General features: G+C 36.4%; 1 protein-coding gene across 8 annotated transcripts in view; it reads right to left on the bottom strand.

The window, feature by feature from the left end:
• Positions 1-23,484, bottom strand: part of EVI5 (ecotropic viral integration site 5) — an 89,411-nt gene that overhangs the window by 34,544 nt on the left and 31,383 nt on the right. For 5 of the 8 annotated variants that reach the window (XM_026057462.1, XM_026057469.1, XM_026057468.1 and 2 more), the window contains 7 exons: positions 21,978-22,010; positions 21,272-21,418; positions 14,903-15,037; positions 12,597-12,737; positions 11,860-12,018; positions 9,973-10,119; positions 3,518-3,613 (listed from right to left, as the gene is read on the bottom strand). In XM_026057462.1, the coding sequence (XP_025913247.1) occupies positions 3,518-3,613; positions 9,973-10,119; positions 11,860-12,018; positions 12,597-12,737; positions 14,903-15,037; positions 21,272-21,418; positions 21,978-22,010 (858 nt within the window). The remainder of the gene's footprint in view (positions 1-3,517; positions 3,614-9,972; positions 10,120-11,859; positions 12,019-12,596; positions 12,738-14,902; positions 15,038-21,271; positions 21,419-21,977; positions 22,011-23,484) is intronic. The other 3 variants (XM_026057466.1, XM_026057467.1, XM_026057470.1) reach the window with 3 other exon arrangements.

Raw genomic sequence — 23,484 nt, 5'->3', positions numbered from 1 at the left:
TATAATCTGAACTGGTAAGTGGGGGAGGTTGGGGTGGGGAGGAGAAAGAGGGCAGAAGAGAAGCTGACAAAGCACACCTTTGTTTATACACAACTTGAGGGTTTTTCTTTGTCATTTCAGGGGCTTAGGTATACAGAACACAMGTTTAATTGTATTTCAATTCTGTGTTATTTTCACTAAAGAATGACTCTTACATTTCTTTTGCTTAGGAATATTATCATGGAATGGGTTATTCTTTGCACTTCAATATGCTTACGCAGAAGTTTAAGAACTCAGAATCAAGAACCGAATGCCTGAACAACGTAAAGTTACATTCAGAAAATACAAAAATAACTTCCAAATACCACAATAAACTGACATCTTGTTAGATAATTACATCTACTATTAAATGATAGAATTCTATCTATTCTGTTTCTAAATATTCCATTTCTCCTCGCTCTCATTATTACTAAACAAAACCAAGAGTGACCCAGAAACTGTGATTTAAATCTAGCATCTGTGTATGTAATGTCACATCAGTTCTTATGTGGGAGTACTGATACTCTATGTTACAAATTTAACGTTAGCGTCTTGCACCTACACCTACGATAACATTTAAAAGAAAACAGCACAGTTTAGGTTAAACATTGCTATGGACCATGCAGACCTGGCACTGAATCCCTAGAGCTTCTTAGAAAAGCACCATCCCCCTCAAAAAAGGAAGGTTATGCGGTAAGTTAACTTCCTCCCTTCATCTTTATCAACTTTGAAACAATATGACAAGCAGACCTATTTGTGATGCTCCATGTTTAGTGTAATAACTTTGAGACTGACACCCACACTCCGTGACTGGCTGCCTGAACTTTATGGTGTTAAAGGTTGTATTTCAAGTCATTAAAGCAAATCCAGATTAAAAGGCCCTCTGCTCTCCACATCAGGTCACAGCCATTCTAGTGACAAGCTGAATGCAAGAGAATGGGAGGAGGCAGAGTTATCCAGTATCACATCCCTATGCCTAGATGTCCAGTTTCCTTAAAAGGCAGTTTTGGTTTAAGCTCTAAGGTCAGCTTCATGTTTTTACAGTTCACTACCTTTGGGAGTTAGGCTTTCCATCTCCATTATAACTTTCTTTTGTGCAGGTGTTTCGGAGGCCTTTGAGCATGAGTACCCAAAAAGGAAGTTTTGATCAGAAGTTTCATATTTGCTGGCAAAAAACACTGGTCAAAAATACCTATTTACTTGTAAAAGCTTACACAAAAGCTGTCACAGCCCAATAAAAGCATTTCAATTTATTTTTGACACTCTAGACTTAAATTATTGACATTAAAGGAACTTTTACAAGTTGTATTTCAGACTAGTAAAAACTTGTGAGATCAATAGTTCAAAGTCTACCAGAGCAAGCTCATTAAATTAGAAACACGAACCACTCAGCTACAGAGTGACTTCATACTCCAGACCAAGCAAAGAAAGCAAAACAGTTCTCAATTATGCAGGGTACAAAGAATCTTACTGAAAGATTGCAGATCAAGAAATCATTAACATGTGATCATCTAAGGACAACAAAAAGATTCAAACTTGAAGTGCACTTTAACAGGAGACAAATATAAGACCACCTAGAAAATGAGAAAACCAGAAAAACATAATGCGAGATTGCATCAGGCAAAGTAGCGATTGTGAAAAGGAAGGAGAGATGATGTGGATAAACAACCGAACATGAGACAGTGCAATATCGTGACAAATAGGGACTGTGTAATCTTTGGATGTATAAACCAGATTTGTGAAATAAATTACCTTCCTGCACTTATCTTTATTTGCTTCATGGCAGAATATTATTAAATTACACATACAATGCTGGCACCCATAGCTTAAGCAGAAATGTCAAAAAATCAGAAGGAAATAGGAAAGGGCTATAAGATGATTGAGCACTAATGATTTGATCAGTCAAGACCAAAGAAAACCCGAAGTCAGACATATTTGCACTAAAAAAATACCAGTGCAAAATTCTAATGGAGTATATAACTAGCTATCAGAAAGAAAAACAAAACAAAAACAAAACACACGCTGATCATGGTGGGATTCACCATTCTTGACTTCATAAAATGAAGATTCATGTTAATCAAACAAGGAAAGTAGGACAACATTTAAAGGCTGTTTTAAAGAAAAAAGGTCACAACGGGCTACTGGCTCCTTCTGACCTACAAAAGCACATGGTTTAAAACCAGCATTTTACTAAAAATAAAGTTTAAAGTTAACACATGAGTGAGAGATTGACCTGAACTCAGCTATTTTCTTGTTATCTTGCTAGAAGATAAATGAATCATATGCAGTGCTTACTTTACTTATCTAAGTATTTCTAATGTACTGATCACAGCATTATCTAAGCATTATGTGATTAAAATGATTGCTTTATCTTTCAGTAAATTCAGTGCCTGCTGCACTACAGGAAAAACATTCAAAGTGAAGAATTTTTTATGCAAGCTCTATTAAATTTATTTGTACACAGTCATTTGCACAATACAAGTTGATACTACAGAGACAATGAGAATGTTACTGCACATCTTCCTTATGCTAGTAGCAAAATCGTGACCAAGGTTTAAGTAGGAATAATAAAAAAACAGGTTTAAAAGGAAGTTGATTCCACATACGAAGAGATGAAAAAGATTTAAGTAATTGAGAAATCAATAGGGAAAAGAAGGCTTGGACACAATAAAGTAAAATCATCATCTTGAACACAAGATTTCAGAGGGAAGACAGTCACTGATATTACCATTAAAAATAAAAGAAACCAGAGAGTAAGTAGCTTGTAACACAGAGGAATAAAAAACAAAAGAATCCTTCACAGATGGACAAAGCAAAATTTAAATAAACCAATAGTGACTGAATAAAGGAAGGGGAGAGTATAGTAAGACATCGTGATTTCTCAAAGCCCCCCAAAATAAAGAAAACAAAAGTCATTCATGATTCCCAGAGCAAGGGACCAGTGAGCTCATGGTAGAATGGAAGCTTCAAAAGGAACTGAAAGTATAAGAAACAGCACAGGGGCCAAAGGAAGTATCTTCAGATACTACAATGACATGGTAGCACTAAATAGCATTTGTTTTCAGGATTTAGATAAGAGTAGTAAGAGTTTACAACAAATCCTCCAATACCAGCTGAGCAGGAAAGCAAGTACAGGCAAGGATGGTTGCTGGAATCAAAATGTGGCTTTTTGGACAGAGGATGTTTTCAATCTGATATATCAACTGGCAAAATTTCACAAGAAAAAACAAATATGGAAGTCTGTTTAAGAGAATGTTACCTGTTGTGTGGCACTTGTACAGAAGCAACAATTACCAGTTCAGAAGTATGCTCGTGCGGTAGATAAGGCCCTTGTTTATAAAAGGGCACATTCAGCAAGATAGCATTATCCCACTTTGCAAAGCAGTGCCTTGTGTTCAAAATAGGTTGAAAAGGAAAGGACGGAGAGGAAGAAAAAAATAAAACAAAGTATAAAAAGTAATCAATATCAAGTTATACATTTCAGGCCATCAGTTGTTACCTGGATTTCTAATTCAGCAATATGCTGCTGGAGCTCAGCCACAGCTGCAATGCGGTCTGCCTCACGGAGCCTTGCTGCCATCACTTCTTCTTTGCTCTGAAAGAAGGGATAGATTAAAGCTAACAAATATTGTCACTTGCAGCTGAGTACAGACTGGTCACTGCTTTCACCCCAAACCAGGCAAGCAAACAATATACCTTAAAATACACTGCTGAAGAATCATGCCTGTTGATAAGACATACTCTAAGGAAAACCCCCAAATTTAGTCTTAACCCTTAGGATTAGATAATCATTTAATAACAATTCTAAGCTATATTCACCTAATAAATATTGATGCAATTTTGAAAACACATGATGTAACCACTTTCCAGGTCCATGTGATGGATGTCTTGAGTTCCAGAAACATTATATTGTAAACACTTAAGAAACACTGTTGTCACTTAAAAGTGTCAACATGATAGAAAGACCTGCTCATTCTTCAGCCTTTGAGTTTGTTTATAAAGAAACAGCATTAAAGGCTACACAAGAAGTGACTTATTTCATTAACACTTTCTGCCAACTCCTCCCCTCCCCCAAAACACGAACTTCATGATGTCCAGCTATCTTAGTGACAGCATACAACAAAGACATGCAAGATAGCTTAGGATAAAATTCGAATGCCCATAACCTACAACCAGAGCCCCAGTGAAAGGTCAGCGATAGGCATTTTGAGTTTGGCCAAGACACAGAAGGACGTTCCTTTATTTCTGTTCTGCGAGGCAATTCCTGAAGACTCCAGAATGAGTGACATTACATTGTCACCAGCTCGGCACTGCCACCGAGGGAAGAGTTACAGACCCTGAGTCAGCACTACTATACTTCCAGCTGGAGTGCGTGTTCCTCTGCGGAAGAGGCAGCCTAGGCTCAGACACGCTTGCGGAGCACGCAGATGGTACAACTCTGCAAACAGCATTGTTAGTGTCAGTGCTGCAGCGCTGATGCTTTATCACCGAAACAGAGCTAGCTAAATGCACGCCCTCAGTAATTACCACAGAAGTTGATATGGGAGGAAAGGCAAGGCTGGGGGAAAAATATAAATCTTTTGTTCTACATTAATTTTTCTCTGTATAACTATTGTTTGAAAGATTAGTGCTGCGTTTCAAGAAACAGTGTGAAATGAAGTGCTTGCTGTAGAAGTAGCAGTCAGGTAAAAAGAAAAAATATAGTGTAGTACATATCAGTGACAGAAAACAGTTGATGTATAGGCAGTAGGAGATGTGACTTGCTACAAAAGATTTCTGCTCAAATATTTTCAGCTTTCTTTTAAAGAAAGAGACAAGCTTCAGAAGAGAGGAAAATCTAAATAGAGCTTTTCTGAGACATCTCTTCAAACAGAAATATTGGTACCAAGCCAAGTTGTAGTGACTGAAATAAAACTAGAGCATGGTTTCAGATTACTTCAAGTAGTGGAAAGGAAAAAAAAGTCAACTTCTAATGTAAGTGGGAAAACCAACTTTGCCAGACTTAGGGAGATGCAGGGTAGAATTTCTAAAATATTTGGTGCTACAAAAAACCCTTGACATTTGTCTATGTTACTCTATGATATTACCTGAAAAGTTATTGAAACTTTCTTTCATCAGTTTTGAATACAAAGTTATTGCATTTGTGATGTATTAAATAGTATTATTTCAGGAGTTTACATAGCACGTAGAATATAAATTTATAAGACAATTCTCTTATCTGTATTACAAGCCAAATCTAGGTTGATAGCAAACACTGTTTGGTAAAATGACAGATACTGGGCCTATTTCTAGGTTTGTAGGTATAAGTCAAGAATCTGCTTCTGGTGGACGCTAGCCCTTCACACTTGGAGCATGCTTTACACAGCAGGGACGGGATATGCTGGGTTTTTTTTGTAAATTCAGTTAGTATAAACAAAGCCAGCAATGTCACAAAATTTTGGCTTGAAAAGTGTATTTTAATGCTTTTCTACTATAAACTTCAGTTTTTACATTTCCTTTAAGTTTACTTTAAAATTAAAATCCCACTTTTCTTGGACAGTGAAATTACCTGAAATAGCTCCAAGCAGTAATTTCCTTCGTTTATTCTAGCACAGGGGTGGGGAGATAGGAGCAACCTAAATTAGCCTCTTCTATAACTGAGAAAGGTAAAAGTGTCTGTCATTAATCTTAGATTAAGCTAAAAATCATCCTTCCACTATTTGAATTCAGAGGGTGAGGAATGGGAAACAGTATTACTACCCTTACAAAAAAGGTGTTGAAGGACAAGGTTTCTAGTACCCTCTCATTTCTCGCTTAGTGCATACATTATCTTTTTAGAGAGCTTGAAATTGAACTCTTTCACAAATTTGAAACAGCAATTAGAAGTTCAATACCAAGTTATCTTCCATTTGAATGGCTGAACATTTTAGACATGCATACTGTGTAACATGCTTTAAATGACACTGTATTCTTATGAAATCTGTAAAACATTGCCAACTTGTTTGTATTGATTAGAGTAACAATTTTCTTATGTCCTCTCAACACATCAAGAGGCACCTGACACCACCTTTAAGGGCCTTCTGCAGACTCCTGCAACACCTTCTCAAACATGAACTTGTATCAATTGCAGAGTTTAACCCACAATTCCTCCATATTTCAGGACAGGTTATATCTTACATGTTTTACCTCTAAAACTTTTCTGCTCGGATTTTGCTGAGCAGCACTTTCAAGTCAACTGATGATTTAAAATACATTGAGAAATAAGTGGCTTTGCTACAATATAATTCTCATTTTTCTTCAGTACTAGTAATTTTTAGAAGTTTTAGAAGTCACCCTCCCAAGAGGGCACCAGAACTTGGGTCACAGAAATTTGATTTTTCTTGCTTTCAAAGATAACTCAATGTAGTATTTTACTAGGTTATGTAGTATTTCTGTCTTGCAGAGAATTAAATGTTTACAAACATCACAAACCTACTCAGTTTCTACTGGAAAGGCACAGTTGCATCTCTGAAGTTTTGTAACTCAAATATTACAAAGAAATGGGAGCAGAGAGAAGGAAAAAGTAATGTTAGAAAAGGCTACATTCTGTGTGTACTAAGTTCAAAAATAAAAAAGTATGCTGGAAAATTTAATGAACTGTTATTTAAAAAATGCATTTCTAAAGTTATCTATTAAATGCTCTACTCAATGAAGAGTTTTATTCTGCTTTAAATGACCTTCCCTTAGGCCCTGTGTCCTTGGAGCATTAGAGTTGATTTTGGAATAAACTTTGGTAGAGAAACTGAGAATGGGAGGATCTCACTGTTGGCTGGCATCACAGCCAGCCTTTCTCCTAACAGAATATACCTTGGAAAAAGGAGATGTAACCAGGGAGTTCACTGCTTGTGGCTCATCTCTAACTTTTACGATATTCCCTGCAAATTAACATCGCTTGAAGACATCAGAACCTCAGGCTACTTCAACTTCTTCAGTAATAAGGCCCAAAATTGGATGCCCCAGGTCAAGTGCAATGCTTTAGTCTCTATTTTTTTTACTGGGCTTACAGGAAGGTTGCATTATCTTACATACACTGCACTAATCACTTCTGAAAGCAATCATTCCCTGCAACTCTGTTTTTCTCCTAGTCCCTCATATACAATTGAGTGAACAGCTCCTCCTCCTTCCCACAGTTGCCCAGGTTTGTACCCAAAAGCTTCCATCTCTAGTCCAGCTACAGACAACAGGCTGTTGCTACTTTGGAAGCACAGCAGTAGTAGCTGAAGTGTTCAAAGCAGCAAGCAACAATGCTGATAATATAATATCCTCATGGAAAAGATAATATGAGGACGTGGCAGAAAAAGAGATGTGTCTACAGAAGTATTTCAGAGGTTTAAGGCAAGCCAGTTTCAAATAAATGAAGTAGGTGTAGAATAGACACTGCATTCCCTTCTTCTGACAACAGATTATCCTGAGTTTGAAATAGAAAGGGATATTAGAAGGCACCTAGAAGGGCTAGAAATACAACAGAACAGCTTTTAGGAGAGATAAAAGCACAACACACTTTTGTAGGGGAGCTGGTATGATGAAAGAGATTAAGTTAGGTTGTAGGGAAGGACAGGGAGGGGAAGGACAGGGAGGGGAAAAAACAGGATAAAAGCACAATGCCAGCTCACAACAGCATTAGAGGGAAAGAGGAAAAGGAAATACTAGGGAAGACTACATTAGTAACTACCTTTCTGCAGCAAATTAAGTTCATCTTTCAATACAGTTAGCAAATAAAACTTGTATATTTAAACTGTACATTAGCCAATGGAATTATATGAAGCCTCATTCCAAGAGGCAATATTTTAGCTCACACTTGAACATTAGAAGTCCATCTAAAGTGTATTTGCACCAAATTGATAGTATTTCACTTTATATCACGTGCACAAGAAAGATATTTTAACAAACTGCCATCTTTTTTCCATCACTGATGACAAAACAAGCTTCACAATCTAACATTACTGTAGTCAAGACTGCTGCTTCACTGGTTAAATTGACAACTGCTACTTCTGGAGAATCTCTAAAAATGCCCTTAAATATGGCTAGTGCTCAGTGTGTTACTATCATACCTCACTTGCCCATTTTACAACATAAATTTCCATGCAAAAAAAAGAGAATGGGCATATATATTTATCCAGGCTCTGCATTAGACATATTATTCCATTCGCAGTCAAAATAAGAACTTCAAAGTAATATTGACTACACCCTCTCAATCTCTTAAAGATTATAAGGATCTTAAGTTTCATGTCACTAAGGCACATACCAAGAGCAGGAATATTAAAAAATGAAATCTATAAGAATCATCTCAGCATTAAATAATGACACTTAAGAAACCAGTGGTTATGGTAAACAAAAAACAAAGGAACTGAATTCTTGTAGTTGAGATTCAGTGGGCTGTTTTGTAAGAGCACTTGGAGTTTGATGAATCAGTAAAAGTTGTCTTCACTGCACTTTAGATTCAGGTACCACTGGAAACCAGCAAAAAAATTGCCAAATATAAATTATACACTATGGTTTTGAATAAACGAACACAGGTCAAAGTTTACTATACAACTCAATTGGCTAGATTTACGCATTACCTTAGAGAAAAGAAATTTAAGAAAAATCTGTAAAAACTGAAGGGTGTGACATTGTAACAAAACTATGCATATTAATATGGATGTAATTTCATCTCTAGGCTTTAGTGACAGTGATAAACCACTCAAGCTACATCCTTGGTTTATATTGTCATCAGAACCCTTTGATGGAATTACAGACAACATACTCTTTGGTGTAGGAATCTCAAGTAAAAAGCATGTATATGGGGAAAAATAGAAGAACATCCAGATAACTGTGCTCTGAATGAATGAGCAAAGAAACATAAGCAGTGCCCATAAAGTCTGATTACATTAAGGGAAAAAACTAATATAGGATCATGAACAACTTGAAAGCCGATGCTATTATACAGTTATTATTTGAAGTTGACAATTTATAGCTACAATTTTATAAGTGATAGTTTGATAATTCATCTCATATTATGGTACTCTTAACATATTAGTAACTATCATATTTAGAAGTTACTGACTGTTCAGCTCTTTAGCTGACTTTATAGAATACTACCTATTTATAAGTGTTTTGAAAAACAGATTTAAGTAAATATTATGTTCTGCTTCAAAGTTGTTTTCCGTGTCTAACAAAAAATGGCTTAGCTGTAGTAATCTGTAGTGATTTGTCAATTAACTTTTCTTAAAACAAAGGTCTGTACAAATTTCAGGAAAATTTTCATCCAAGTTAAAAAAGCATGTAGGACTACTCCTTTATTATATTGTCATAATACATGCGCACAATTTATAAAGAGAAAAGTTATTAGAGACTAGTTATAGATTTAGTTAAAATATCAACTAGTAAATCTGAGATTCAAACATCAGACTGGGCTCTCGTTCGCGCACTGACAGTAAAGGAGGCTATTTTGCCCAGCTTTTTGGGGTTGACCCCTTAAAGACTAGTTACTGTTCGGCAATGAATACTCTAACACTCCCTTCTGTATGCCTCTCCATTCAAACGCTAATTTTATTTCCTTTTTTGTACCTAGGGTAATTCTACAGTAACAGCCAGGGTTGAAGTAATGAACCTCTTCTGTCATTAAAGCAAATCAGAGTACATAGTGATGAGAATCTGTTGAATAAGAAGGTGCCTCTTGTATATATTATACACACAGACACTTTTCTAAGCAGAACCACACTTCAAAGTAAAAGTTTATCTTTGTGGGACCACAAAGAAGCAGCTCTGTCAAAACCTCAAATGTTTTTTATGAGATGGTAAATTCAAGATGACATTGTCAAATTAGTAAAAGCAAGTATTGTTCTCATGATTTTTACTTCTCAATTAAGACTCAATTCTATTCAATGATAGTGTACAAGACTCAAAATGTATATATGTTAGCACACAAATAGTCTATTTGTGACGTTGTTTTACCTTGCATTCAATCTCTGCTTGCCTTCGTTTTGCTTCACTCAACTGAGCAAGAAGTCCTTTGTTCTGTGCAGAAAGATACTGTACTTTCCCCTGTAGGTTGGTAACCTCTTGTTCTGCCCTCCGTATGTGGTTACTGTTGATCTGACTCTGACATTTATAAGAAAAAAAGTGTTAAGAGATCTTCGATATAAATTTACCAGCTAAAGTCTGACAAGAAAGGTGCCTATATATATATCCAAGTGCATTTCTTTTAAACAGGATTGACAGATCATTTGTTATAAGGTTTTCAGTGAAAAAAATCATTCAGAATTTTCATTTTCTAAATGTGACCATGAGAGTTTGCATCATATTTGTTTTACACACCACATTCAAAGCGTGCTTAAATAAGAGAGAATTCACTGTGAGAATATTAGCTCTTGGGCTACCGAGCATCTGCTTTCTCCAATCTTTTACTTCAGTAAAGTCAAAGACTTTGTGAACTTGCATCCCAATTACAGCAACAAGCTGAGACATCCAAGTAACACCAGCTACATCAGAAATGCTATGTGCACATCTGTCCAGTGAAATGCTCACAGAAATATGGCACCATAGTTAAAATCAGTAAGTTACTACAAGATGAATGGTTTTTGTATGAAACCATGGATAGACTAATACGTGAAATGAATACAACCACGTTTTGTTCAAAGGCTAGCTAAACAGCATGAGCATATGGAAAGACCCAGTGCATAACACTCTGAAATGAAGAACTAGCTAAAGGTCCTGCGATTTTAGTTCGCCTAATTCACAGAGCAGGATAACTCTGCCCCCTACTGACTAAGACAAAGACACTGATTAACCGAGGGGGAAAAACATGAACACCAGTGAAAGAGTACTAACACTTCAATGAAAATTGAAAACATTAAGACAAGAGGAAACTTTTTATTTGGTTAGCACAGATGAAAGTGGTACCTTTGTCAGAAATAAGCAACCATGTGCCTTGTAGGCAACCTATCCCTCCTCAAGGGAGTATGTAGGGACGTGCTACTGGTTTCTGGGACTGAAGAAATTTGTCAAGTGAAGTATGGGTTTTTTGTTCATTTTGTTTTGGGTTTTTTGCATCTTTTGAATGCACAGGTCTCCTTCAAGTATCAGTTACATTTAGCACATATTTCAAGGATAGATTTCTCAAAAACCTGTTACAAATCCTTCTTAATCAGCAGCACACTGTGCTTATTGACAGATTCAGCTGAGACTTCAGTAACATAATATAAACTTGCCCATTTTAGCATGCTGCTATTTTGGTTTTGTTTGCTTAACAACTTATTCCCTAGTTACAGAAAAAAGATCTTGGCAGACAACTTATTTTTGCTTTTTCTCTAAAAGCCTTGGCAATGCTGAATTCATGTTTTCCTTTTCTGACAGGTGAAAGGTAAAGCTTCTGCTAAAAACTGACAACAAAACTGTCTTGCAGAAAGCCCCCAATTTAGTAACCAGACTCATGTCCTCAGTAGATAATCTAGAATAGGTAATTTCACCAGAATAACGAACACAGCCATTTAAAGAGTTAGAATTACTATATCAGAATCAGTTAGGCAAAGGTTTGGAAAATAATATACCTTAAACATTTTTGTTGCTGTACTAGTTACAGGTCAATGAAGATTCACACATACAGGTTAACTGATTAGTATAAATGAGAAATTCAGGAAGCTTAGTCCTGCAAGTAGCTGAAGAGAAAGTAGATTGGACTGCATGCACTAGATTCCCTCTTACTCTAACAGCATAAAGAAATAAACATTTAGAAACTATAGTCATGAACGTAGATGGTAAAGACCATCTGATATCTATCATGTGATATCCAATTTGCCAGTATTCGGCTCAATTCACACATGCTAGTGTTTAATATCATACCTGTGTTTCCATCTCCATCATTCTTTGTTTGATCTCTCTTAGTTCTGCCTGAGTTTCTGCTTCTCTCAGTCGGACTGTCATGAGTTCATCCTGTAGTTCATTCACTGCGTTTTTTCTGGGAGGATCTTTCCATCTTCCAGTTGTGCGAGCTAGATGACGCTAAAACAACATGTCATCACTTGATAAACCTGATCTTTCCTAGTGTTCATTAATTTAAGATAACAATTTGCTTCAAAGATCTCTGATATCTCAGAGTTGTATGGGTTACATGGCTATAGTGTTACTGTTCACCATAAAAACTAGAAGTCCATGCAAATTCACCAATATTAAGAACTGAGAAACAAGAAGCGGAAGACGGGAGATTCCAACTGCAGAAAGTCAGTGAATTGCAAGTATACTCTGATGGACAATTTTGCCTATTTTTAGCCCTTATTAACACTCACTGAAGTTGGAGCCTACTTTCATTTTCTGATCAGATACTTCCTTTCTGCCAGAATGGTTAGTTGATAACACAGGCCTTTCTGCCACCTATTACAACTAGGGACCAATTTCTAGCATACTTTTGAAGTGAAGTTTCTTGGGGCAACTTCATTTAAAGATTTTCTCTCCAGACAGAAACTGGTGTTTGGGGATCAAGCCTACTTGATATCTACATCTTAAAATTTTCATATTATTGTGCTTTGCTTTATTAGCATTAATTGAAAATAGAAATAAAAAAAGTATTACCCCCCCAATACCTGCCAGTGTTCCTCCAAATCTTTGACTTGCTGCCTTAGTTCTTTGAGACCCACCAGAGCTTCTGCTTCCCTTAATTTTACTGCTATCAGTTCTTCTTGTAGTCTAGCAACATTTTCTTCATCAGGTAGAGAGCTGTTCCTCTGAAACAGGTAAGATCCTCTTAAACATGTATTTGAGTAAAATTGTGTTTAGTGAGACCTGCTCCAAAAACATATACATGGAATGAGAACTCTTATTACTAACTAAAATTTCTTAGTGACACACCCCTTTAAAACCAAATCCCTCAAAAATTTAAGTTCTTGGATAGAATAAGTGTGGATAAGTATCTTTCAACTGTCGACTACAAGTGTAAAACAAAAATCCCCCAAGACTAGATATTCTGACTTCTGGATTTCCCTCGATAGTAACCCTAGCAAAGGTAGTCTGTAGAACTGTATCATTTACACCATTTTTGGTATCATGTCATCAAAAATATGGAAAGAAACCTGAAAGACTTGAGTAGTTAATAGAACTAAAGCAAAAAAGGAATTGATTTATACCCTTACGGTTATTAGGTTAGGTTACTGTTATTTAGACTTACCAAAAAGTAAATGGAAATTTAGATTTTGGAAAGCAGGTCATCTGCCTTTACAATGGCAGAAAGATATGTCAAAAAAAGAAGGGTCCATTGAGATTTGTAACAACAGCCAGTCAAGAGAAGGCCCTATGGATGAAAGTGCATGAATATATACAAAGACACATGAGAAAAAGTAGCAAGATTGGAGAAAGCTAAACAAAGCAGGAAAGTCAGAAACATGTTACAGCAGGAGGGACCTGGAGAAAGTAAAATAATGATGACGTATGAGAGTGTGGGAAAGAAACAGAGGGGGAGAAAAAGGACATATAGCCTATCTAAACTACAGTTTCCCTACACTGAGCTCTATCAATTGTTTAAATGGTCAAATACTCAAAGTTGAACTGTGCTTTATCACTTTACTGTATTTTTCAGTAGTAATTATCAAGTATTTTGGGGATATATAATATTGTGACAGTAGCCAGATTTTTTTGAAAGCGGAGAATGAAGTACATGATTAGCATTATGAGAACTAGAGACAATCAATTATTAGTATCTCTGAAATGTTTCCAATTATGAACTGTAAGTTTTGGCAAGAGTAAGATGTGATAAGGTGTGTTCCTGTATTTTTACATCAATGTCAGCACATTCATGCAAGTCTTGGGTTATCAAGAAAAGTTTTCTCAGGTTACAGGGCACACCAGTATAACAGCAGCAAAGAGCTGGATTTACAGGAGTTTGGGGGTTACTTCAGTCATTTCTCATGTGCCTGATTCAGTTATGACTGACTGAATACTACTTCCCACCTAGGTTTGCCCATTACATTGTTTCCCCCCCTTCTCCAGATATTCTTCATATTTAAGTTTTCAGTATAGGCTACCTTCACATTGAAGAAGGTTAAATAAAAAAAGCATTCTCTCATTGAATTTTGAGCAACACTTTAGATGTTGAATTTACTGATGTTCAGTATATTGAGAGCTACCACCCTACTAGCCTGTCAGATTCCTATCAAGCCTCTCGGATAATTTGATTAACTCACTGGAGTCAAGATTTTAACTTATTTTAATTAACCAATAAGTTCTGGTCAGTTCTTGAGTATATAACTCTAAAGTTTGCAAGAGGAAGCAATTTCCCAAGCCAATGTAATATGATGGGAGGAACATGCCTTGTGTTAGGTCAGTTAGTATTTTTCTATTTTATTTTACAGTCAAGTTTTTCTTCAAAGGAAGGTAAATGTTTGACAGCTGGTCTGAGTACAGCTGGAGCTCTGGCCTTAGTAAGTTGTCAGATATGGCTTTGGCTGGCACCCAAGTTAGAGATTTTGATACTGAAGAGTTGAGATTTTTTCCCAGCCCGTAATGTGGAGAGTTGGGAGAGAATCAGAACTACAAGACCTGGGAACACGAACACTGAAGTGTTTTCTCTCCCAAACATTATTCCATTTCACACCACCTCAATCCCTACCCTAAGTCTGTTGCTGTTGCTGAAGGATATTATGTTGAAACAATTGATATTTACTGTGAAGACTTCACCAGAATCCAAGTTTTCCACTGCAGTGGGCTTTAGGAACAGGAGACAAGTGACCTGTTCTTAACATCGTTTGGTTTTGCTATATTGGTTTCAGGCTTGAAAAGCAGCCTGCAATTATGAAAAAGATGACAAGATTCCAGAGTAGAGTTAGGCAGAGAATTACAAGGACCTGAATTCCACCTCTAGTGCTATTTTACACAGAGGATTCCGTGTTTGATTTACCTTTTCCATCTCTAGAACTTTATCTTGCATCTCCTTCAGGGCACAGTGGGACTCAGCTTCACTCAGCCTGGCTTGGACCAACTCTCTTTCCAGCTGTAGCACAAAGTCTTCACTGTATCGTGAACTGCATTTATGCTACAAAGTTTGCAGAAATACATTTAGTATGAAGCACAGACAATTTGAAAGGGGGTTTATGTGCCAGATTTGGAGTGAAAATTAAATTCAAATGCTTAAGATTAAGATTACTAGCTTAAGATCAACAGAAGAGCTCACTTTATACAGGTCTACTAACATGCCCAGACTGCTAAAAACAGGAGTCCTAATGCATAAAATCCTAATGCATAAATGCCAAATGTGTAAGACCAAAGTGAGACCCCTACTATTAGTGATGAGAAATACCTCACTTTTCCTCATTTTTATAGACTGAAGAGTTTAAAATATCTGTAGTTATTTTGTGATATGCAGAAACACAGAGGTTTGGGGAAGACTAGTTATTTGCATAATGCAAATATCACCCTTGATCCTAATCACAGTTAAACTTCGATTCAGCTCAAACATTCTATAGCCTCGGGTTTAAGGTAAGCCCCACATGCTTTAATGTACTGTCACTTTGGTTTTCCCCCTTCTTCCCTGACCTTTAATGCACAAACTGAAGACAAATAGGACAAAAGAAGGATATACAACATGTAACTACACTTTTTTTTATTAACACTTTTATATGCCAATTGTACCTTTCTTCATGACTTAAAGCACAACACAATTTCAGCACATTAACTCAGCTGAAGTTTACTGTTACTTTTTTAAATTATATTTCTTTAAATATGCAGGATATAGTTTGACAGGGAGCTATAAGGGAGGGGATATACACAAAGCATTAAAAGGCAAATACAGCTTTTGCATAAAGCCTTTAGTTTCACTGAGACTATCCATTAAAAAAAATTAAATGCCCATCTTAACTCTATAGCTGAACACACAGGGAATGCTGTTAACGTACAAAGAAAATCATAATATTGGTCACTGATGTTCATACTTAATATTAAACTTTCCCCTATACCAGACTAGCTTTATTTATATTATTTTCAAATTCCATAATGACTTTGCCTCAGCAAGGGGTGGAGGTAGCCCTGATTTGAACATAAAGAGAAGGGTGGACTATGCTGATGCACTTGTACAACTGCCTCACACCATATGGGAGCATAACCAGCACATGAAACACCACGCAGAGGCAGGGAATGGGCAATGGCTCTTTGATCTTCCCTGGCTGTTTATACAAGTTTATCCATGATGCACACAGCAAGACAGATGGACTCTCACTTTCTTGTTCCAGATAGGGAATGAAACAAGAACAAACGCAGGGCACTTTCTTTGGGCAAGAACTCCTCCTGGACTTTCTAGGAAACAGAGGAAACTGCAGTCTGAAGAATTACTTAAATATATCCTAATTTTACAACAATATGTAAGTGTACTATAGCCAGTTTGGGAACCTCAAAAACTTAACTGACATTTGTCAAATAATGAGTATTTGGGAGGGTAAGAAGGTAAGTTATTTAGCCAGTTATAGGCACAAGTTACGCAATTTTTAATTGTCATTAAATTTAACCTGCCTAAGGAATATATTAGGGGCATTTATCTACTTAATCACAAACAAACTTAAAAATTAGTCTTGATAGACTGGCAAAAAAGTACAGCCAAGATCAAAACAAACTTAAAAGTAAACTTGCAGAAATTCAAAGCTAGGATTTTTGCTTCTTTAAAAAAACCTTAACAGGTCAAGGATGGTTCTTATGTTATACAAAGCTACCAAAATTAATAAGTTTATAGTCAAAAAGTTCAAAATTTCACTTTTTGGACTGACATATTTAGTAAAAGCCTTTGCTTTTATGTTTGCCTCAAGCCCTAGGATTTGTGACAAAATAAATTAATAAATAGCAGTGGGAATCCAGATTTCCAATTACCAGCTAAATGTTTTAGCCACAGAAGTACCACTTTGCTTTAGCATGTGTTGAACAGATGCCTCTGTATTATACAGTACTAAAAGTGTGGTTCTACAGCCACTTGCTTCTGAAGAAAGCAAATCCTTGCTTGGCTTCACACAACTGGATGTGTTTTTCCAACACCCCCTAGATGTTAAAGTCTCATCAGGAGCGGTCAAGTCTCAGTCTCTCTGTTACTCTGGCTGACTCCAGATTACTACATGGAGTTATGTACATCACAAAGTGCCTTCCTAGTACTCTATACTGAAGGGCAACTAAAGGATCATTCAGCAGCTGCCCAGCTAACTTTATGCATTTAAAAACTAGCTGTAGTGCTTTGCTAAATAAAGTAGTTATATTTTCTGCTTTTTGGTAGCAAATTAGAACTTAATAAAAAAGTACATTGTAAAATTAAGTCTTCCACAAGGTTGCAACACTCCATTACAAGCACATACTTCCCAGATTAGTTATTATGCTCCTTAGTATCAGTCATTCTGGCATCTGTTCCTAAAAAGAAACTGCACTTTATAGTGTTGCCATGAAGATAATCAAATACATGGCCACAAATTGCCTCACAACATACATACGCTTCCCATCTGGATGTTTAGTCCGTTCAGTTTTGTCTTCATGTAACATTTACTTTGGAGAGCTTTCTTAAAAATAAGGTGTAAAGCAATTTTTGCTGCCTGAATTTGCTCTTATATCAGACTGGATTCTCAAATATTCAGACTGAAGAATTGGCTCATCACTAAAAACTAAAATATCACTGAGAAAGATTGAGATTTGTGCTCTAGAGATGTATTTCATTGGAAGAAATCCCAGAGTTTTCACTTTTATGAACCCAATAGAAATTTTTTTTTGTAAAAAAAACCAACAAAACAAGAACACACAGCAGAAGAGAAGGCCCCTCAGAGTATAACTATCGGGGTACATTAGCAGGGGCCAATTACCCCGGCCTCTGACACAGTCCCTCTCCGCACGCTTTGGAACAAAACCAGCTGGGCCCTGCTGCGGTCAGGCACAGCTTCCCCCAGGCAGCTCTTAGTTTACTAGCACTACAGGGAAGAAACCACCTTCCTCTTAGTCTTTTGGTTACCAACCGCATCCAGAAGCCTTCGGCAAATTTCTATATTTAAAGATTTGACACACCAGGTAAAACAAAATCATTACCATTCTCTTTCAGGCAAACGTTTGGGTAGCTAAAGCAGTTGTTCTGGCTGGCACAGCTGCTACCTGTGAGCTCCCGGAGCACTGAAGCATGCTCTTAGCTTTACAGTTATTTCTTTCTCCCTCGTTTGCAACTTAATAGAACTTTACAGGTTATATTGCTTTTAAAAAGCTTGCACTGACCTAGTTATTCTCTATTAGGATGTGAAAGTTTGCATTCAAAGTAAAATTAATTATGAAGTTTCAAACCTTACTATTTTCAACTTCTCTCCCCATTCCCAAATAATCTTAAGTGTATTTAGAAATATGTAGAATACATTTGATTTAATAAAATCTTCATTATATGTGCATTAGCACTATTTTCAGGTCATCTAGGAGAAAAAAAATACAGCAGACCTTCCCTTCCTTTAAATAAGGAACAAAATGTTAACAAGAACTTCCCCAACTAGACTCAAGAAACCTAAAACAAAGTCATTCTGGTTCAATTCAAAACTCCCTACAAGCATTTCAACACAGGCAAAAGTAAGATCGCATGTAATTTGGGTTTCTGGAGTTGGCCTTCTGTCAAAGGCATACTCTTGTACCCACCTCTACGTTCAGCCTTTCAGAGAAGTGCTGCAAGGAGAATCCCCCACCCCTCCAACCCAGAGGCACCTTCAATATTTATCTTGAACTGTCCCACTTTATCCTGTGCAATCAAATCTCACAGAACAGTGAGCATAAACCCTGGATAGTATTTAAATACAAATACTCCCCCCCCCCCCAAAGGATACAGCTAGCTTCCTTTGAAATATTAGAGAGGTCGTCTTTGGTAGCAAAAATATGAAGTCAACTCTTGTTTCTCTTGCCTCATGAATTTAGATTTTTCTCCTAAAAATCATGGTGCTGTTGAAAAGAACCAAGAGGCAGCTGCAAGTATCCTTTGATAGTTTTTTTGATAATTCAGAAATTCCAATTCATACCCAAACTTTACAGTTTATATCATGCTGAGACAGAGGACTCAAGATTGGAATAGATGTAGATTATGAAACATATGATAGACACTGTACCTTTAAATAAGCACAGTTAAACCATAAACCATTTATTAGCATAAATCCACTGTGCAATCATTTTTAATAATCACAATAAGCAAACTGAAATCACTGGAGAAAAAGCAGCAAAGGAAGTATTCATAAGACAACACTGAAGACAAGTATTACCAAGAGCAAAGCAACTGCCATTAGAAAATGGCAAAAAGATTTACCAGTGTATTCTACCAAAGTAAAATTCCAAAATTCAAAGATTTCCACTAGGTGGAGCCCTGAATGCATTCACCATGTTTACATTTGCTTCTATTCCCATGCTTGGAAACAAAAGGCTAAAAAGCTGTTCAAATACAAATCTTACTAATGCAGAAGCAGCTAGGGAACCATTAATCCAAACCATCTCAACACCTTTCACCACATTAAGTTAATTCAGACCGTCTCCAATAACACAGTATAATTCTTTACACTGCCAAAATTAGGCAGTTACTAAGCATAAATCCCTCTGTAGCTGTATGAGTTTACAACCTTAGCTCCAAGCCAGGCTCTCTCCTATAGCCATATTCACATGCACGTGGAGGAGAGCAAGGCTGGGAGCATGCACGTTAGGAAGTGAGGCTCTTAATTTAATTGCCTACTCTCGCTTTTTGCTTTCTCCCCGCTCCTGCAATATCTGCCCCAGCTCCTGTCCTCACAGCTCCAATCCGGACAGTTGTTATCCACAGGTTTGCTCAGGACCAGTTCCCATACCTAGCCAAGCTGCACGGCTCAAAGCATTAGCTTTCAAAGTCTTACTGCCCATCAATTAACAGGTAAACATAGTTCAGCAAGTTAAATTTGAGCATGAATTCCCAAGCTGAATTTTTAACATGGCATTTTAGTCCTGTTTTGTGACTTGTAATTAAACACGTTAGTAACAGTGTCACTAGGCTGTCTCCAAAAACACAGTCCAAAAACAGGTATACTATGGTGATCAGACAGTAAAACAAATGGCTACCCAGTCTACAAACATTTCGTTTTATTTCACTTGAAAGATTACAACATATCAAAAAGTCTGGAAAGCAACATTAGAACATCCCCAACTCTCTCAATCATAATTTCTTCAAATAAAAAAAAATAAAATAAAAAGCAACATTAGATGTTATAGAGCCACAGATCACTTAATTATGATAAAGGTCCCTGTGACTATTCTAGAATATGCACCATTTGCATGCTGAAATGCATTAAACATAATACACCATTTCCGTAAAGCTGAATTTCAGTTAAATGATTTTTTTTTTTTTCAGTCTAGCAAAATCTGTTCTCCATCTTCCAAGAAGATACACAAGTATTGCCAGAGCTTTGGTGGAGAAAGTGTGAACCAAACTTACATCATCTTTAGTAAGCAGCTGCAGTAAGCTGGAGTTCTTAAAGTTGTGTTTTTAATCACAAACTCGAAGTGCCCAGAGCTTCAAAGTACCACCTGGATACCACTTGTTTAAAGCAATACGAGCATATGCACGTCAGCACTGCTAGTGCATAGTTTATTCAGCAAATGAAGACTGCATAAATTGCATCTCTCTCTCTCAGGACAAGATATCAGGACTTTGCAAGCAGCTTAGATGAAGCAACTTCAGTCTCACAATAATCCTCTGAAGTCTTGCACATTACACAAGTTAAAACACATTTAACATAAGCACATTACTAGATATGGCTGCTAAAGACAGTTATTTTTCTGCTCTATCTGAAACAAAACAAAATCAAAACCCACACCTTTTATTAAGTCTGCAACTCCAAACCAAGGGTCAATCCCCTTCTATTTGTTTTGCAAGAACTGAATTTAAGAATGCTAGAAAAAAAAGTGGGTATGTAGAAAAAGTTAACGCAAAAGGGAATGACTTACATTAGACTCTAGCTAAAGGAATTATGAACCAATTCAAATTGAGTGAAGCGACACAATTAGCAATGGCTAGATTTTTAGTAAGAGCTACTCAAAGGTGGTCTTACTTTTTCATTTTTAAATAACTTAAGTTTATCCAAGATTATGAATCTAATCTTTATCAGTAAAAACTGACAAAAATAGCCTTTAGTCCAATTTATGTAATTTTAATAATGCAAATCACAATAAACAAGCATCTACAAAGACAGCATAGGGACCGTGTCATGAGGAGGAAAAATAAACACAAGTGATTGAAAACCATGAGATGAGGTGCTGCCAGGCTCCTTACCCATTGCTGCTGCTGCTGGAGCTCCCTGATGGTATTCTCAGCTTGCTCCAGTTTAGTAATGGCCTCATCACTCTGCTGTTTGATGGTGGCCAGCTCCCGTTTTATGAGGTAGTTTTCCTCAGCCTCCTGGGCCCTTGTCACTTGTCCCTTAGGACATAATTTTCTTTTTAAAGCAATTGAGGACAGATCCAAGAAAGACTGCCTTTGTGATGTTTAGCTACTTGTTTTATCAGATTAGTTTTGCAAACAGCATAAAGTACAAAAAAATTTCAGGACAATGCGATACTAAATAGCTGCTTTAGTATTTTATTAAAGTTTGGCATCCTTTTAGCAAGCTCAGTGGTGTACCTGCATTCAATAAGATTTAATTCATGCAATATTACTCATTTGTACATGCACAGATTTAAGTTTGCAATATTCAATTTCACTGTTAATACAATGCTGTGGAACACATTTGTAACAGGAATTTGTACTAAAAGTTTACATCACGTTAGCAAAATATTATAACGTGCAGGTATTGGGTTTATATGTTTTTAGTATATAAAATTAAACAAATTGTAGTAAGAAATTAGCTATGCATTTATTTCCAAATCAACAAGGTAGGGATACATTTCTTAAACACATGCAAATATGCATGCATTAAAGCAGAATTTTCTTTTATTAGAGTAGGAACAAATTCATATGGTAAAACACTAAAGGACTATACCTGTATCAATCTATCTGCCAAGGAAGCACTTTCCTACAAAGGAAAAATTCAGATAGGAATAAGGAAAAGAAAAACAAAAACAAAGGAGTGATAAAAGCAACAAAAAAAATCAAGAGCAAGGAAAAGAAACGCCCAAATTCTACCCACTTTCTGTACAGCCTCTTTTTAAATTAATAACTCTTCATATAAATTAAGGCAACTCTTCCTGAAAGTCCTAGGAAGCAGGGATTTTTAAAACAATTTAACACATTTTAACAATTGATACAAGGTCTCAAAGCTGGACTTTACAACATTTAAAATTCACCTACAGAAGATGGGATATTTTTATCTGAACAGCCTTCTTTCCTTAACAGCAGAAGTTAGTAACACATTATCTGATATGATCTAGTAGTTGGATGCAAGAGGTGATCTGTGGTCCATCCACAACATGAAAGGAAGGCATAATTTGAGCACATTAGAAACTCCACTAAGCGCAGAGGCATTCATGCAGGACTAAAGCTTTGGAAAAGATAAAGCAAGAAAGTTAGATGGTGCAAGCTAACAGCCATGAAAAGTAGAAAGTTTCAACCATGAGGGTTAATATTTTGCTTTAGTAAATTCTAGCAGTAACTCAATCAACAGTTCATATATTCTCTTTCCTTGCAGTTTCCTTGAAGTTCATTAAATGTCCTGTGCAGAAAGTCTCATTTCCATCCTATCACCCTTAAAAGCAATAGTTTTCTGCAGACTCTACAACAGAGAATATATCTCTTTGCAGACAGTTAAGCCATCTTTGTCCTTGGAATTGCTATTAACATTAAAGTTCAAACTGGTTGATAAGAACTATTAATTAGAGGGAGAAGCTAAGGTAAGAAATTCATCAAGGCACACTAAAGAAATCACAATTAAATCATATGTTAGGATGAGGAGTTATTCATAAAAAACAAATCTGTAATAGGAGAACTGAACACTTTTGTTCACACTTTATGATCTGTTCTTCAGATGCTGCAATAATGATATCCAGAAATTCTCATTAATGGATAATATTATCTGATTTTGAAGTGTTCTAATCCCAATCAGACTGAGATACTCTGAAAATGCATTCTGAAATTTAAGTATAGAATTTGTAGCATCTGGCAGTTTATCACTGACATCCTGACTCAAAAACAAAACACAAAAAAACTTCTCTGCAAGTTAATTATAAGACATGGATATTTACTATTATAAATATGCCGCAAAATTACTGAAATGATTCACTACAGCCTCAAGCTTCTTAAAAACAGCCTGTTCTTTACAATTAATTTTACTAACACTAATATTTGAAACATGAGGATGTTTATAAAGCCATATTTGTTCACCACTTTGTTTCTCAAAGTGTCCTCATCACGTGCTTTCTTCCAAACTGACACTCAGAAATTGCAATTAATTAGAATTTGACAGTTTGACAGTTTCTCCAAGAAACTGTAACAGATTTATTATCTGAAATGTGACACCTTTCAGTTATGTCACTGCAAACTGAAACTCTGCC

Source organism: Apteryx rowi, unplaced genomic scaffold (assembly GCF_003343035.1).
Source record: "Apteryx rowi isolate R43461 unplaced genomic scaffold, aptRow1 scaffold_14, whole genome shotgun sequence".
In the NCBI taxonomy this organism is placed as follows: domain Eukaryota; kingdom Metazoa; phylum Chordata; class Aves; order Apterygiformes; family Apterygidae; genus Apteryx; species Apteryx rowi.
The sequence above is the reverse complement of the archived record's forward strand: the minus strand, read 5'-3'. Positions and strand labels throughout refer to the sequence as shown.